This window comes from Aedes albopictus, chromosome 3 (assembly GCF_035046485.1).
Source record: "Aedes albopictus strain Foshan chromosome 3, AalbF5, whole genome shotgun sequence".
In the NCBI taxonomy this organism is placed as follows: domain Eukaryota; kingdom Metazoa; phylum Arthropoda; class Insecta; order Diptera; family Culicidae; genus Aedes; species Aedes albopictus.
Window position 1 is genome coordinate 29,527,812 of NC_085138.1, and position 14,326 is coordinate 29,542,137.

The following is a 14,326-nucleotide window of genomic DNA, read 5'->3' on the forward strand; positions in this document are numbered from 1 at the left end:
GTATATGCGGCGAAAGGAAATTCTGAAGTTTTTCGGCAGATTGGCGCTATGAGAAATATCGATTTTTGAGGCTCGCGTAATCGTAACCTTCAAATCGGAAAATGGTCTCTCTTCCTAAGAACACAAATTAATGTTTATAACTTTTTAATGTTCTATAACTCAATGTTCAGTATCCAGTACTACTTATGATGTTGTACTAGTCCAATTAGCCATTTTCATATCGCGTATTTGATAGACGTACATGCAGCTTCCGTACGAATTGGTGTACTTGTTTTACTGCGGTAAAATAGAAAAAATCCAACGGGGTTGCGGTGGTTTCGACCGCCGCAGTCGTTCCGCAAACGTCAAAAGTGCTCGGTTCACGCTAAAAAGCTCTCACTCACTTGGTTGCCATAAAATTCAAAAATAGTGAAAATTGTTTCATTTATGGTTTATGTAATCGCAATTGCTGCCACAACATGTAACTTATTTCTAAACTATATTAGGTGTAGTTTTAGCCCTTTAGTATGCAGCTGTACGCCATTAAACATAATTTAGATTCTCCACTATTTATTTTTGTTTCAAGGTTGTGTGCATACTTTTTGAAGTGTGCAGCAGTTTGACGTTTGCGGAACAGGTCTTCTTTGTCTTCTTCACTCCGCCAGGTTGGAAGATTTCTCTGGATAAGCAATATTGCTTACCTTCGGAAAATTCGTGAGAAATTGTTTGATAAGTTCGTTGAGGATTTTTTCGTTTTTTTTTTTATACATCTTTACGAAATTTCTCAAGGAATTCCAGCGAAAGATCCTTGAGAAGTTTCTTCGGAAATTCCTCAAGAAATCCCTTCAAAAATTTATTGCGGAACTCCTACGAAAACTTGAGAAACTTTTTCAAACATTCCTTCAGAAACACGTTTGGGGATTATGTGAGAAAATCCTAAGGAAATTTTTTGAGGACAACCGTCAAAATTTTTGGAGGAATTCATTCGGAATTTTTTGGAGGTATTTCAAGGAAAATCCATAAGAAATTGCTTTGGAAATTCCTGGAGGGATTTCTTTGGAAATTCGTAGAGGAACTCCTTCGGAAATTCAGGAGAAAATCCTTTGAAAATTCCAGGAGAAATTCCTTTGAAAATTCCTGGAGGAATTCCTACGGAAATTCCTGGACAAACTCCTCCGGAAACTCATGGAGGAATTCTTCGGAACAATCCTGGAGGAATTTCCTCGCAAATTCTTGGAGGAATTCCTTCGAGAATTTGTGGAGGATTTCCTTCCGGAATTCCTGGAGGAATTTCTTCGGAAATTCCTGGAGAAATTCCTTCCTGAAATTTCTGGAGGAATTCCTTCGAAAATTTATGGAGGAATTCATGAAAGAATTCCTTTGAAAATCCCTGGAGGAATTCCACCGGAAATTACTGCAGGAATTCCCTCGGAAATTCCAGGAGGAATTTCTTCGGAAATTGCTGGAAGATTTCCTTCGGAAATTCCTGAAAGAATTCCTTCGGAAATTCCAGGAGGAATTCCTTCGGAAATTGCAGAAGGAATTTCTTTGAAAAATCCCTGGAGGGTTTCCTCCGGAAATTTCTGAAGAAATTCATCCGGAAACTCATGGAGGAATTTCTCAGGAAATTCCTGGGGGAATTCTTTTTGAAAATTCGTGGAGGAATTTTTTCAGAAATTCGTGAATGAATTCTATCGGAAAATTTCTGGAGCAATTCCTTCGGAAATTCATGGAGGAACTCCTTCGGAAAATGCTTTACACGGAACCGCCAAACTACCCAAAATTGAGTTCTTTTGACGCAATCCCATAGTTCGGACCAATAAGCCAAATTTGAGTAAATCGATTAAACTCACACTAGGTAAATTGCCTTCACCTCCAGCAAAAACATTTACTTAAGAGTAGCTAAATTCAACCCAAGACCCCCCCTCATTCAACCGAAATTTGAGTAAACCTGCATTTACCCAAAATTGGCTTATTGGGCCCAAGGACCCCCGTTGGGTAGATGCATCTCTGTTTGTTTTTGACAACATCGGTGAGGGGAAGAGGGAAAACAACCTAATTTTGGGTAACTAGTTTATTCGATATACTCAGCTTTGAGTAAAATCGACCTAAAAATTAGGTAGTTTGATTTCTCCGTGTAGGATTTACTTCGCAAATTCCTGGAGGAATTCCTTCGGAAATTCATGGAATAATTCCTTCGGTATTTCCTGGAGGAATTCCTCCGGAAATTCCTCGAGGAATTTCTTCGGAAATTCGTGGAGGGATTCCGTCGGAAAATTTTTGGTGGAATTCCTTTGGAAATTCATGTAGGAATTCCTTCGGAAAATTTTTTAAAAATTCCTTCGCAAAATTCCTGGAAGAATTCATTCGGAAATTCATGGAGGAATTCCTTTGGACATTCATGGAAGAATTCCTTCGGAAATTCAAGGAGGACATCCTTTAAAAATTCCAAGAGGAATTCCTTTGAAAATTCCTAGAAGAATTTCTTCGGAAATTCCTGGAGGAATTCCTCCGGAAATTCCTAGAGTAATTCCTCCAGAAATATGTGGAGGAATTTTGCCGAAATTTCCTGGAGGAATTTCTCCGCAAGTTCCTGGAGGAATTTTCTCGGAAGTACATGGAGGAATTCATTCGGAAAATCCTGAAGGAATTCCTTCGCAAAATTCCTGGTGGAATTACATCGGAAATTCCTGGAGAAATTCCTTTGGAAATTTCCAAAGGAATTTCTCCAGGAATTTCCGACATAATTTCTCCTGGAATTTCTGAAGGAATTCTTCCTGGAATTTAAAAAAAAAATGCTTCAGAAATTTTTAAAAGAGTTTCTCCAGGAATTTCCGAAGGAATTTTCAAAGGAATCCCTCCAGGAATTTCCAATGGAATTCCTCCGAGAATTTTTAAAGAAATTCCTCCAAGAATTTCCGAAGGAATTCCTCCAGGAATTTCCGAAATAATTGCTCCACGAATTTCAGAAGGAATGTATCCAAGAGATTCCGTAGGGATTTCTCCAGGAATTTCCGAAGAAATTCCCCTAAGAATTTCCGAAAGAATTCCTCTATGAATCTTCAAACGAATTCGTCCAGCAATTTCTGAAGGAATTCCTCCTGGAATTTCCGAAAGAATTCCTCCAGTAATTTTTGAAGGAATTCCTAACAGAATTTGTTCATGAATTTTTTAGGGAATTCCTCTTGGAATTTCCAAAAATTAAATTCCAAAATACTTTCCGAAAATTTTTTTCCAGGAATTTCCGAAGGAATACCTTCAGGAATTTCTGAAGCAATTCCTCCATGAATTTCCGAAAGAATATCTCCAGGAATTTCCGAAGGAATTCTTCCAGTAATTTCCGAAGAAATTATTCCAGCAATTTCCGAAAGAATTCGTCCTGGAATTCCCAAAGGAATTCGTCCAGTAATTTCCGAAGGAATTCCTCCAGGAATCATAAAAAGCATTCCTCTTAGAAGTTTACAATGATTTTTTTTCCAGGAATGTCCTAAGGAATTCATCCAAGGATTTTCTCAGGAATTTCTCTATAGATTTGTGAAAGAATTACTCCAGAAATTTCCAGAGGTATTCATCCAAGATTTTTCGAGGTAACTCCCCAAGGAATTTTTGAAGGAATTCCTCCAGAAATTTCCGAAGGGATTCCTTCAGGAATTTCCGAACGAATTCCTTCAGGAATTGCCGAAGGAATTCCTTCAGGAATTTCCGAAGGAATTCTTCCAGGAATTTGCGAAGGGATTCCTCCAAGAATTTTGGAAGGAATTTCTTCTGGAATTTATTAAGGAATTCCTCCAGGATTTTTTGAAGGAATTGCTTCATGAATTTCCGAAGCAGTTCCTCCCGGAATTTCCGAATGAACTCCTCCAGGAATTCCTAAAGAAATTTCTTCTGCAATTTCCGAATGAATTCCTCCAGGAATCTCCAAAGGAATTCGTCCAGCAATTTCCGAAGGAATTCCTCCCGGAATTTCTGAAAGAATACCTCCAGAAATTTCCGAAAGTATTCATCCAAGACTTTTCGAAGGACCTCGCCAAGGAATTTTCGATGGAATTCCTCCAGTAATTTCCAAACGAAGTCCTTCAGGAATTTCCGATGGAATTTCTCCAGAAATTTCCGAAGGAATTCTTCCAGGATTTTGCAAAGGGATTCCTCCAAGAATTTTGGAAGGAATTCCTACAGGAATTGCCAATTGAATTCGTCCAGCAATTTCCGATGGAATTCCTTCAGGAATTTTCTAAAGAATTCCTCCAGGAATTCCTAAAGAAATTTCTTCTGCAATTTCCGAATGAATTCCTCCAGGAATCTCCAAAGGAATTTGTCCAGCAATTTCCGAAGGAATTCCTCCCGGAATTTCTGAAAGAATACCTCCAGAAATTTCCGAAAGTATTCATCCAAGACTTTCCGAAGGACCTCGCCAAGGAATTTTCGATGGAATTCCTCCATTAATTTCCAAACGAAGTCCTTCATAAATTTCCGATGGAATTTCTCCAAAAATTTCCGAAGGAATTCTTCCAGGACTTTGCAAAGGGATTCCTCCAAGAATTTTGGAAGGAATTCCTCCAGGAATTACCAATTGAATTCGTCCAGCAATTTCCGATGGAATTCCTTCAGGAATTTTCGAAAGAATTCCTCCAGGAATTCCTAAAGGATTTTCTCCTGGAATTTCCGAATGAATTCCTCCGGGAATCTCCAAAGGAATTCGTCCAGCAATTTCTGAAGGAATTCCACCCAGAATTTTTGAAAGAATTCCACCAGGATTTTTTTGAAGGAATTCCTAATGGAATTTCCGAAGAAATTCCTCCCGGAATTTCCGAAAGAATTCCTTCAGGATTTTCCGAAGGAATTCTGCTAGGAATTTCCGAGGGTATTCCTCCAGGAATTTCAAAAAAAATTCTAAAAAGAATTTGCGAAAAAAATCCTCCAGGAATTTCTGGAGGAATTCCTCCAAGAATTTCCGGGAATTTCCAAAAGAATTCGTCCAGCAATTTCCGAAAAAAATCCTCCAGTAATTGCCGAAGAAATTATTGCAGGAATTTCCGAAGGAATTCCTCCTGGAATTTCCAATGAAATTCGTCCAGCAATTTCCGAAGGAATTCCTCCCGAAATTTCTAAAAGAATTCCTCCAGGAATTTCTCCTGGAATTTCCGAAGGAATTCCTGCAAGAATTTCCAAAAAAAAATCCAAAAAGTATTTCCGAAAAAAATCCTCCACGACTTTCCGAAGGAATTCCTCCAGGGATTTTCAATGACATTCGTCCAGCAATTTCCGAAGGAATTCCTCCAGGAACTTCCAAAAGCATTCCTCCAGGAAGTTTGGAATTATTTTGTCCAGGAATTTCGTAAGGAATTCCTCAAGAATTTCTCTATGGATTTCTGAAAGAATTCCTCCAGGAATCTCCGAAGATATTCATCCAAGACTTTCCCAAGGAACTGCCCAAGGATTTTCCGAAGGAATTCCTCCAGGAATTTCCGATGGAATTCTTCCAGGAATTTTCGAAGGGATTCCTCCAGGAATTTTGGATGGAATTCCTTCAGGAATTTTGGATGGAATTCCTTCAGGAATTTCCAAAGGAATTCCTCCAGGTATTTCGGAAGGAATACCCTCAGGAATTTTCGAAGATATTCCTCCATGAGTTTCCGAAGGAATTCCTGCATACATTAAAAAAATACGAGGATGCAGGAGAATTTTATTTTTACTAGTCAAAAACAGCTCTGATCATCTAAGTTTTTCGGATCAGTTAGAATATAGATGCTCGGTCAGGGGGGGGCCACGGCACCCCCCTGCCCCCCCCCCCTGGCTACGCCCTTGTGCATGCTAACTGACTAAAAACTACGATGACGTCTACTGGTGGCAACATAACTGTCAGCAGAGAGCCATAGGAGAAGTGCTGCCAGATTTTCCATGGTCGCAACAATTACTACAAATCTAGTATGTACCTCATCGATCTGTCCTAGTGTTTTCTAAATATTTTTGTTTCTAGATTGTAGTACTTTAACTTGGACTGAAATTCAGATATTCAGTTTAGCTTACTTGGGAAAGTAGAGCAAGCATCGTTGGATCAAACGTCATCCTTTTCATCAAAGGCTGTTCTTCTCGGTGCACTTATATAGTTTACTAGCAGTTGAACATTGATGATCAATCTTTTATTTCGTGGTATTTTTCCTTCTTTGCTAAATAGGCTGTTCTTTCGACATTGTTACAGAGTTGTTTGGTAGTCATGTGGTTCATTGTCCCTAGCAGATTTCCGTATATTTAATCATAAACTACGTAGTTTCAGGGGAGGAGATTCTATCCAAAGTCAACGCTCCATACAAGGAGGAGGAGGGTTCTGAGCTGATCAAAATTAATTTATAGGCGGTTCTTTCTAGTTATATTCTTGCAGACCTTAAAAAAGGCCTCTTTACTTTCATTGATTACCTTCGTACGCTACCTATGACTAAAATAATTACCCGAATGATGCCGGTCCTACAGCCGTGACACATAGATTATAACGTTGTTGTCGTGTTGTTGCGTTGTACTTTTAGCATCATTGGTATCTCCTAGCAGTTCTGTGGCATTGAAGTAGCAGTTCAGATGCTTAAAGTTTAGCTTACACACTATTTTTAATTCGCTGGAAACCAGCAAAAATTTGCTGGTTTTTGACATGCTGTAAATTCAGCATTCTATCCAACAAAATATTTTTTGCTGGATCTTCAGTATCGTGTATTGACAGCTTATTTTGCTGGTTGACCAGCAATTTTGTCCGCGCTCGACTCCAGCGGGATTTTTTTGTTTTTTTTCAAATGTTTACAAATTTTCCAGTTTTATGAATAAATGGTATCTTTGGTAATTTACAGTTAGCAAACAATGCTCAAATGCTTGGATTATACATAAAAGATGCGGTGCCTTACATTTTGTGCTGCAAAGGGCTTTTTTGTTGAAATTCCTATGAATTCTTGGCGATTTATTAAATGTCGAGAAGATGAGTGCGCAACATAATTCCCGGGAAAACTACAAGTGTTTGACACATGATTTGCTGGCAATCAGCAATTGCAATCATTGCTGGCCCATCAGTTGCCATTACTGATGTTTCAGTAAAATAAAATTTGCTGGTTGCATCTCAGCAATTCATATTGCTGGATGAGAAATCGAAAATTTGGTGTGTAGCTTAACTTAGACTGACTGCACATATCTACACTGAACAGCGGCTTGTGGTAAAAATTACTATTCTGAGGGTCAATTTAAATACACAACGCCACTAAATTTGTGCAGACTGAGTATCGTTTCAATTCAACAGAAATGTTTTCAATTTTACTATGGACTCGATTTTCAATTAAAAAAAGTTTCTGTTGGCAACCGGATTCGAACCAAGAACCTTGACATCACCAGGCTCGCACGCTACCACTCGGCTATCGAACCGGTTGATGTGAGAAGAAATAAAACGCACACAAGAAGCGTTGGTGGGTCGATGATCATGTTTTGCCATGGTAAATTTAAAAACATTTTTATGCTGGTCATTACCGCAAGCCCCCGTCAGTGTATGGTTGCTAATCCGTGATTGACTCGAACCAATGGCAGTTGCACAATGAATCAACTGAATAATTGACTGGGAGTGGTCAACATTCTCACTGTGCACTCTTCAGAGGCTCTCTTTAACAGTACAATAACGGCGCCGGCCACGTCCTTGCAGTCAGGTTGGAAGAGTGAAGGAATGTTAATAGCAACCTTTGTTATGTGAAAGTTGGCGTTTACCGCACGTCTCCACCAAAGGCTGCAGGAAGGAGGTTAGTAGGGCAGGTATCGTTGGGTCAGGATTCACTTTGATAAGTAAATAATATGACCTTTTGAAGTTGAAGTATGCCGTGCAGACTGCAGTGATGTTGTTCGCTTCACGCGGGAAGCAAACACCCACGTCAGGTGATCGTTTAATATTTACTATTAAAGACGCGACAACAAATACAAACTTAAGCGCTATTGCTCACTCCGCGCGGAAAGCAAACAATCGACCACCCACGTAAGGTGATCGCTCAATATTTATTCATAAAAATACATAAAGCTATGTTCACTCAGAATCTGGAATCATGTCACATTTTCTAGTGGCGCTCTCAATGAACATAATCATCATTCTTTTGCAGCTCTCTGATCATACACTAATCCTCTTCAAATGGTGAGAATTTCATCGATTTTCTTGCAACGAAAATCTGAAAAGTTATTTCAGATTGAAGACAAGAGGAGGAAAAAAATCTTGCACAAACACGTTGAAAATTTAGCGTGGTCAGGTACGACAGTCTCGAAAAATGTTAATATCGTCAAAACCATTATGTGTTATGTGCACAGATGTTGTTAACCATGGCATAAGGAAGTGTCCTCGGAAGAAAAAAGCTTGGGTTCATTGATAAACCTGCTTTGAATTTGAAGATTTGGCAAGAAGTTCGAACTCTGGTCATGGTTTTTTCGCAACAAGATGATGAGAACCAATTCATACAAGGATGACAGCCTCAAGAATCGCGTGCTGCTTTTCAAAAACGCACACAAGGGATATGTAGAGGTTTTACCTATTTTGATGAGCTGCCATGACAGCCGGAGACGTTCAGTGGTATCGTCACAGATGGGTAGTGTTTATCAACAAAAAAAAAAAAACACTCAAATTTCGCGTTTTCTCAATTCACTGAATTGTCCCTCATTTCGCAATAAAAAAAAAGTTTTGCAATTTTTCTTCGGAATCCTAGTCAGACTAGTCAAGGCACTCAGGACACTGCATAGATGACCTGATTGTTGAACAAACGTGCGGAAGGGGTTGTTGCTAAAATTAACCACCGTTGTGCAGATTTTTAGAGAGGTCAACACTGAAATGTGAGAAAATGTGTGAAAAATAAAAATAAATAATTTCAATGATATTTTTCCATGAAAGTACAATAAATAACCTTTGTTTTGAGGCCTTCACCTTTTATGTTTGTTATTCCATCCCTAAGATATACGTGATTTTGTCATTCCGGATTCTAAATGAACATCGCTTTATAACAAATATACATGGACAGATACATAGAAAAACAGTATGTCGTTAAGAGATTGCACAAAACAAAAAAATGAAATTCAATTAAAAAAAAAAGAGATAATTTTTAAGATGCCATCCCGAACAGTGACAAAATGGAACAAAAATCCAAGTCGACACTCATGGTGACGAACTATACAAAGTCAATGAAAAAATATTTGAAAAGAGGACATTATAAATGTATGATATAAAATTGAATTAATATAATAATTGATGTAGAATCCATAGAAAGAGAATAACAAGGAACCAACTCACCGGATAATGACCTGCCATCAATCGAACTAAAAATGCGAAACGAAAAAATAAAAAGGAGCACCGATGGCAACGCGCGCGCGAATCCGGCCTTCAGTTGCCGAGCCGTCACTACACACTATTTTTAATTCGCTGGAAACCAGCAAAAATTTGCTGGTTTTTGACATGCTGTAAATTAAGCATTCTATCCAACAAAATATTTTTTGCTGGATCTTCAGTATCGTGTATTGACAGCTTATTTTGCTGGTTGACCAGCAATTTTGTCCGCGCTCGACTCCAGCGGGATTTTTTTGTTTTTTTTTCAAATGTTTACAAATTTTCCAGTTTTATGAATAAATGGTATCTTTGGTAATTTACAGTTAGCAAACAATGCTCAAATGCTTGGGTTATACATAAAAGATGCGGTGCCTTACATTTTGTGCTGCAAAGGGCTTTTTTGTTGAAATTCCTATGAATTCTTGGCGATTTATTAAATGTCGAGAAGATGAGTGCGCAACATAATTCCCGGGAAAACTACAAGTGTTTGACACATGATTTGCTGGCAATCAGCAATTGCAATCATTGCTGGCCCATCAGTTGCCATTACTGATGTTTCAGTAAAATAAAATTTGCTGGTTGCATCTCAGCAATTCATATTGCTGGATGAGAAATCGAAAATTTGGTGTGTATGTCTGTGCGCAAAAAAGTTCACTCACTTTTAAAGCACTTCCCATTGACCGATTTTACGGATTATACCTCGAATCGAAATGGATTTTTTTGCAGTTTCTCATCGTAATAGGCTGTTTTACCTCACGCAAACCTGCCTGAAAATGGCCTACTTTATCACACAAAATTAGCAGTGCTGTAATGGCTCATTACAGCACTGATTTGCGTTGCGTAATGAACCATTACAGCACTGTTTTCAGTTTTAATCAACTTCTTGATGCTTTCTGGACGCAGTTTTGAAAAATTGCGACAACTGCACAGTATAACCTGCTATGATCAGACTTTCTTAAACATGGCTATGAACATCAGTCTGCCAGTTGTTTTGTTAAAAACTATCCTGAAATTGCAAAAAACGTTGCACGCAACTCGGTACAGAACTCGATTTTTACAGCACTCGTCGTAATTATACAACTCGGCAAGCCTCGTTGTATAAATATACAACTCGTGCTGTAATAATCTTCATTCTGCACCTTGTTGCGTAAACTACTATTTTGCAATTATGTGGCATAAGATTGAACTTTTCAATCGCCGATATTGTGCCGAAATGGCCTACTTTTCTTAACTAGTATAAGAGTGCCGAAAAGTACGACTTTTCAGCATTTTTGCAAGGGTAAACTTTTCACAGGTTTTTCCGAAACACTTACGGCCTTCCGTAATTTTATGTCGATTCGATGGCTGCTTCTATATCTTTTTGACAGACCGAATCTGATTCCAATTCTGATTTAGTCAGCCAAACAAACGTAGAGTGAGAAAGGATGCTCGTTTTTGACGCAACTCCGAGTACTTGTGATATTGAAAACAGCCTACTTGATTGAAAAAGGGTTTGTGCGCATGGATGCTCGCACGTGGTTACTCTCTAGAGGCATGAGTGACAGTTAGAAATAATCGTACTCAAGGGTATATTTTATAATTGTAAAAAATGTTGTATGCAACTCAATTCAAAAATCGATTTCTTCAGCAGTCATCGTATTTATCCAACTTGTCAAGATTGGTTGGATAAAACTTCAACTCGTGCTGAAAAAATCATCATGCAACTTGTTGCATAAATAACTATTTTGCAACCTAATATTGCATTAATGACAATTTAGTTCTTAGGAAGATCTTCAACTAACTTAATACTACTACAAGAAATGTAATAAACTTAAAATCATGATTAGTTGTTCATTAGTCGGATTGTTTTGGCACATATAAATACAAGTTCAAGTTAGACAGAGCATGACCTAGACACCTTCCAAAGCTAAAGCGCCTTTCATCAACTGCAAATTCCACCAACAAAATTCACTCCAAATATGTCCTTGGTATCGAACTTCAAATATGTGTAGCGTGTAGGAACTATTTGCTGTCAATCGGAAAACCCGAATCCGCCAAGGTTCATTGAAACGATACTGCCAAGCCGAAAGCACCTGCATTTCCTTTCGTGCTTCCTTGAATAACAAATTATGTGTAGTTATGATGATTGTTTACGATAGGGTTCGTCTGCGCCGAATCCGTAGCGTACGTTACCGATGCTATGCTTCATTCATAACCACATCTATGCGTCTTTTACAGGAATTCGAACGGTTGCTACAGCAAAGCCGCCAGGGATTCGAGCTCTCGGCCCACATCCAGATGCGGCTGATACGGATGTCCGCTTCTTCGGCTGACAAGAACGTGGAGCGAAGTTTCTTCAAAATCCTGCTCAACCGAAAGGCACATCTGATTCGGCAGAACCTTCGCAAACGGCACTTTCAGCTGATCTTCATCATCCAGAAGATGGTGAAGCTGATGCTCGGACTGATGTACAGCTCGGAGGTGGTCATCGACGGGGCCATGCTGTTGAGCACGCTGCACAACGAGAGCGTGGCCTTGGCACTGAAGACTACGCAAGCCAAGTCGCAGGCCGGAGCGCAGATCTGTAGCAATTCGTTTCCGGCGCTGATGTCCACGCCGAAGAAGATCGACATCGGGGCCGTTTTGCAGGTTTGGCGGGGAATTGTATTGTTGGAAACTGGTCGAGGTTTGAGATGTTCTTCTGAATTGCAGATAGTAACGAAGCAACGATCGGAGCAGTGTTGTGCAACGCTGATCAACTGTCTGTTGGTAACGTGCAAAGGGGCCACTACAGTCGCCGTAGACAACGATGACGAGTCGGATACCTCGAGCATGGAGATCCTTCGGACGTTGACGGCCAACTTCAACGAAGGGGCCAAGACTCAACAGGACCCCTTCCAGGAGGAGTTGAACAATCGACGAAAGAACAGTTTCAATCTGATTGCAAGCGGAGATATGCATCTGGGTCATCCGGCGGAACCTTCCAAGTCTGCCACGCTGTCGCCCATTGTGAAGCCGCAGTCCCGGGCACCGGATGAATCTGAATACAACGTTGAATAGCTGAGCTATGTAAGGGTAAGTTAGCTGAGCTATGTAAGGGTAAGTTCTGTACTGACGATTGTTCTGCTTTTTACAGGATCCTGCCATAAACTTCTTCGATGAAATGGCCGCGGAAGCGGTGGCGTACAACTCCATCAACTACCTAGTCAACGAACCGGAAGGAATAGATTTGTTGGAGAATCTCATCGCAGACGAGGAGATCTTCATCGCCAACATCCTGATGAAGGTGATCAAACTGTGTCCTTCCGCCTTCGATAAGGAACTCAACAAAGCTGAACTCATCAAATGGGTCAATCGAGGAACGCGCGGTCTCTGGACCCAGGTCGGCGGCACTCTGGAGCACGTAGTCCTGTGGTGGAGCAATTCACCGCTGGCCTGTCGACCGCCGGCTTGTGCCAAGTACCTGCGGGACTGGCTGTCACTGATAACACCAGACGAAGCTCCCGAACCGATCCTTTCGATGCTGAAAGGATTGGGGGAAACCCTGACGGTGCACGTCACCAGTACCATCTGGGACAGGCAGTTTCGGTTGGCGATCGTTGCGTCCAGTCTGCCGGTAGATTACCCCTTTGAAGAATCAGAATTCTACAGCCCTAATGTAATGGTGAGTAGGTGCTGCTATAGTTACCAAGAGAGATCATCAGAACAGTTGTACCTCCATTAGATTGAAGGAACCAACTGCGGAAAGGTATGGAGCGAACTGCTGTATCAGCTAGTCCAGCTGTCGAACACCTGTGACATCGGGACCATCCCCAACGAACTGCCACTGGTCGAGCAGATTCCGGTCCTTCACCGGATGGATCACTCGATTCACTCGATGAGGAATTGGGCCACCAACAAGGCTAAATCGCTCTGCACAGACTGGAACATGTCCATGTTCTTCAAGGTAGTTCACAACGATATTAACTTGTGCCTTGAACAACTGCAGTATCTCCGTGTGCCCGAGCTAGTGTCGCCAAACGCCCTAGAAGTTCAGGTGCAGGTCTGCGTTGCCTTACGCGAGAAGCTCGTGTCCGAGATCAAGGAGAACATTCGGAAACTGAAACAGGCCTGCTCGGAGTGCATCGACGTTCTAGCCGTGGTCTGCCGGACGACCAGCCTGGCCTCGTTAACCCTCTGCTTCCCGCACTTTCGCCACTGGCAATCGGAAATCCTACAGGAAACTGCCAACGAGTACGTAGCGTACTTCTTCAACCAGGTCTACCTGCCGGTGATCGAGGCCACCAAAGATCTGGACATCCTGAAGCTGACCCTCAAGATCATCTGCGAAGCCTGGTTGGATCACATCTATATGAAGAAGACCAAGTTCAGCAGTAGCGGGGCGTTGAATCTGCTCAAAGACTTCGACGGGGTAGCCGATTGGATAGTGAAGTGCGGCTCGCTGGACAAGAAGTTGAAGGACGTGCTGGCCCAGCACGAAGCTCTACGGATGTGTGAAGGTGTGGGCAAGCTGCTGCTACGGAAACCGGACGAAACGATTTCGATACTTCCCAGTCCGAAGGCCGGTCGGAAAGGCGAAGGTGAGGTTATGTGTGTGAGAGAGTTGGAAGGCATTTGTGAAACTTTTTCGTTTCAGAAACCAACGGAGACGAGAAGGCACCACTCCCGCCGGAGATGTTCGTACCGAACCAGAAGCGATGGCTGGAACTGCGGGCAAGGGACAAGAAATCGATGGGCCTGAACTGTGCCTGCCTCTGTGCCGGAATGGATGTCTATTGAGCGGCTGTGGGTACGATTGTGATAGTTGCCAGTTATTTGTTGTTACGACGGAGAGAAGATTTTATCGCCTTTTTATCCATTTCGAAGAGCAGTAGCCAGTAGGTTGTTGACATCTCACCAATAAAGCCTTTCTTAATATCGTAGCGTTGGAGCTGTTTCAAATGGTGAAAGAAATGTCGTTGTTTAGTTGATTTAAATAACTCTGTAATTCCTGAAGGAATCGTTTTAAAAGTTTCTGGGATATCACAGACAGACAGACAGACAGACAGACAG

The 14,326-nt window shown here is 41.0% G+C and overlaps 1 protein-coding gene across 1 annotated transcript in view; it reads left to right on the forward strand.

The window, feature by feature from the left end:
- Positions 1–14,180, forward strand: part of LOC109419125 (uncharacterized) — a 319,242-nt gene extending 305,062 nt beyond the window's left edge. The window contains exons 2-6 of the mRNA XM_019693343.3: positions 11,513–11,923; positions 11,987–12,325; positions 12,411–12,938; positions 12,999–13,854; positions 13,911–14,180. Of these exons, the coding sequence (XP_019548888.3) occupies positions 11,513–11,923; positions 11,987–12,325; positions 12,411–12,938; positions 12,999–13,854; positions 13,911–14,053 (2,277 nt within the window). The 3' untranslated portion in view covers positions 14,054–14,180. The remainder of the gene's footprint in view (positions 1–11,512; positions 11,924–11,986; positions 12,326–12,410; positions 12,939–12,998; positions 13,855–13,910) is intronic.
- Positions 14,181–14,326: the final 146 nt, after the last annotated feature.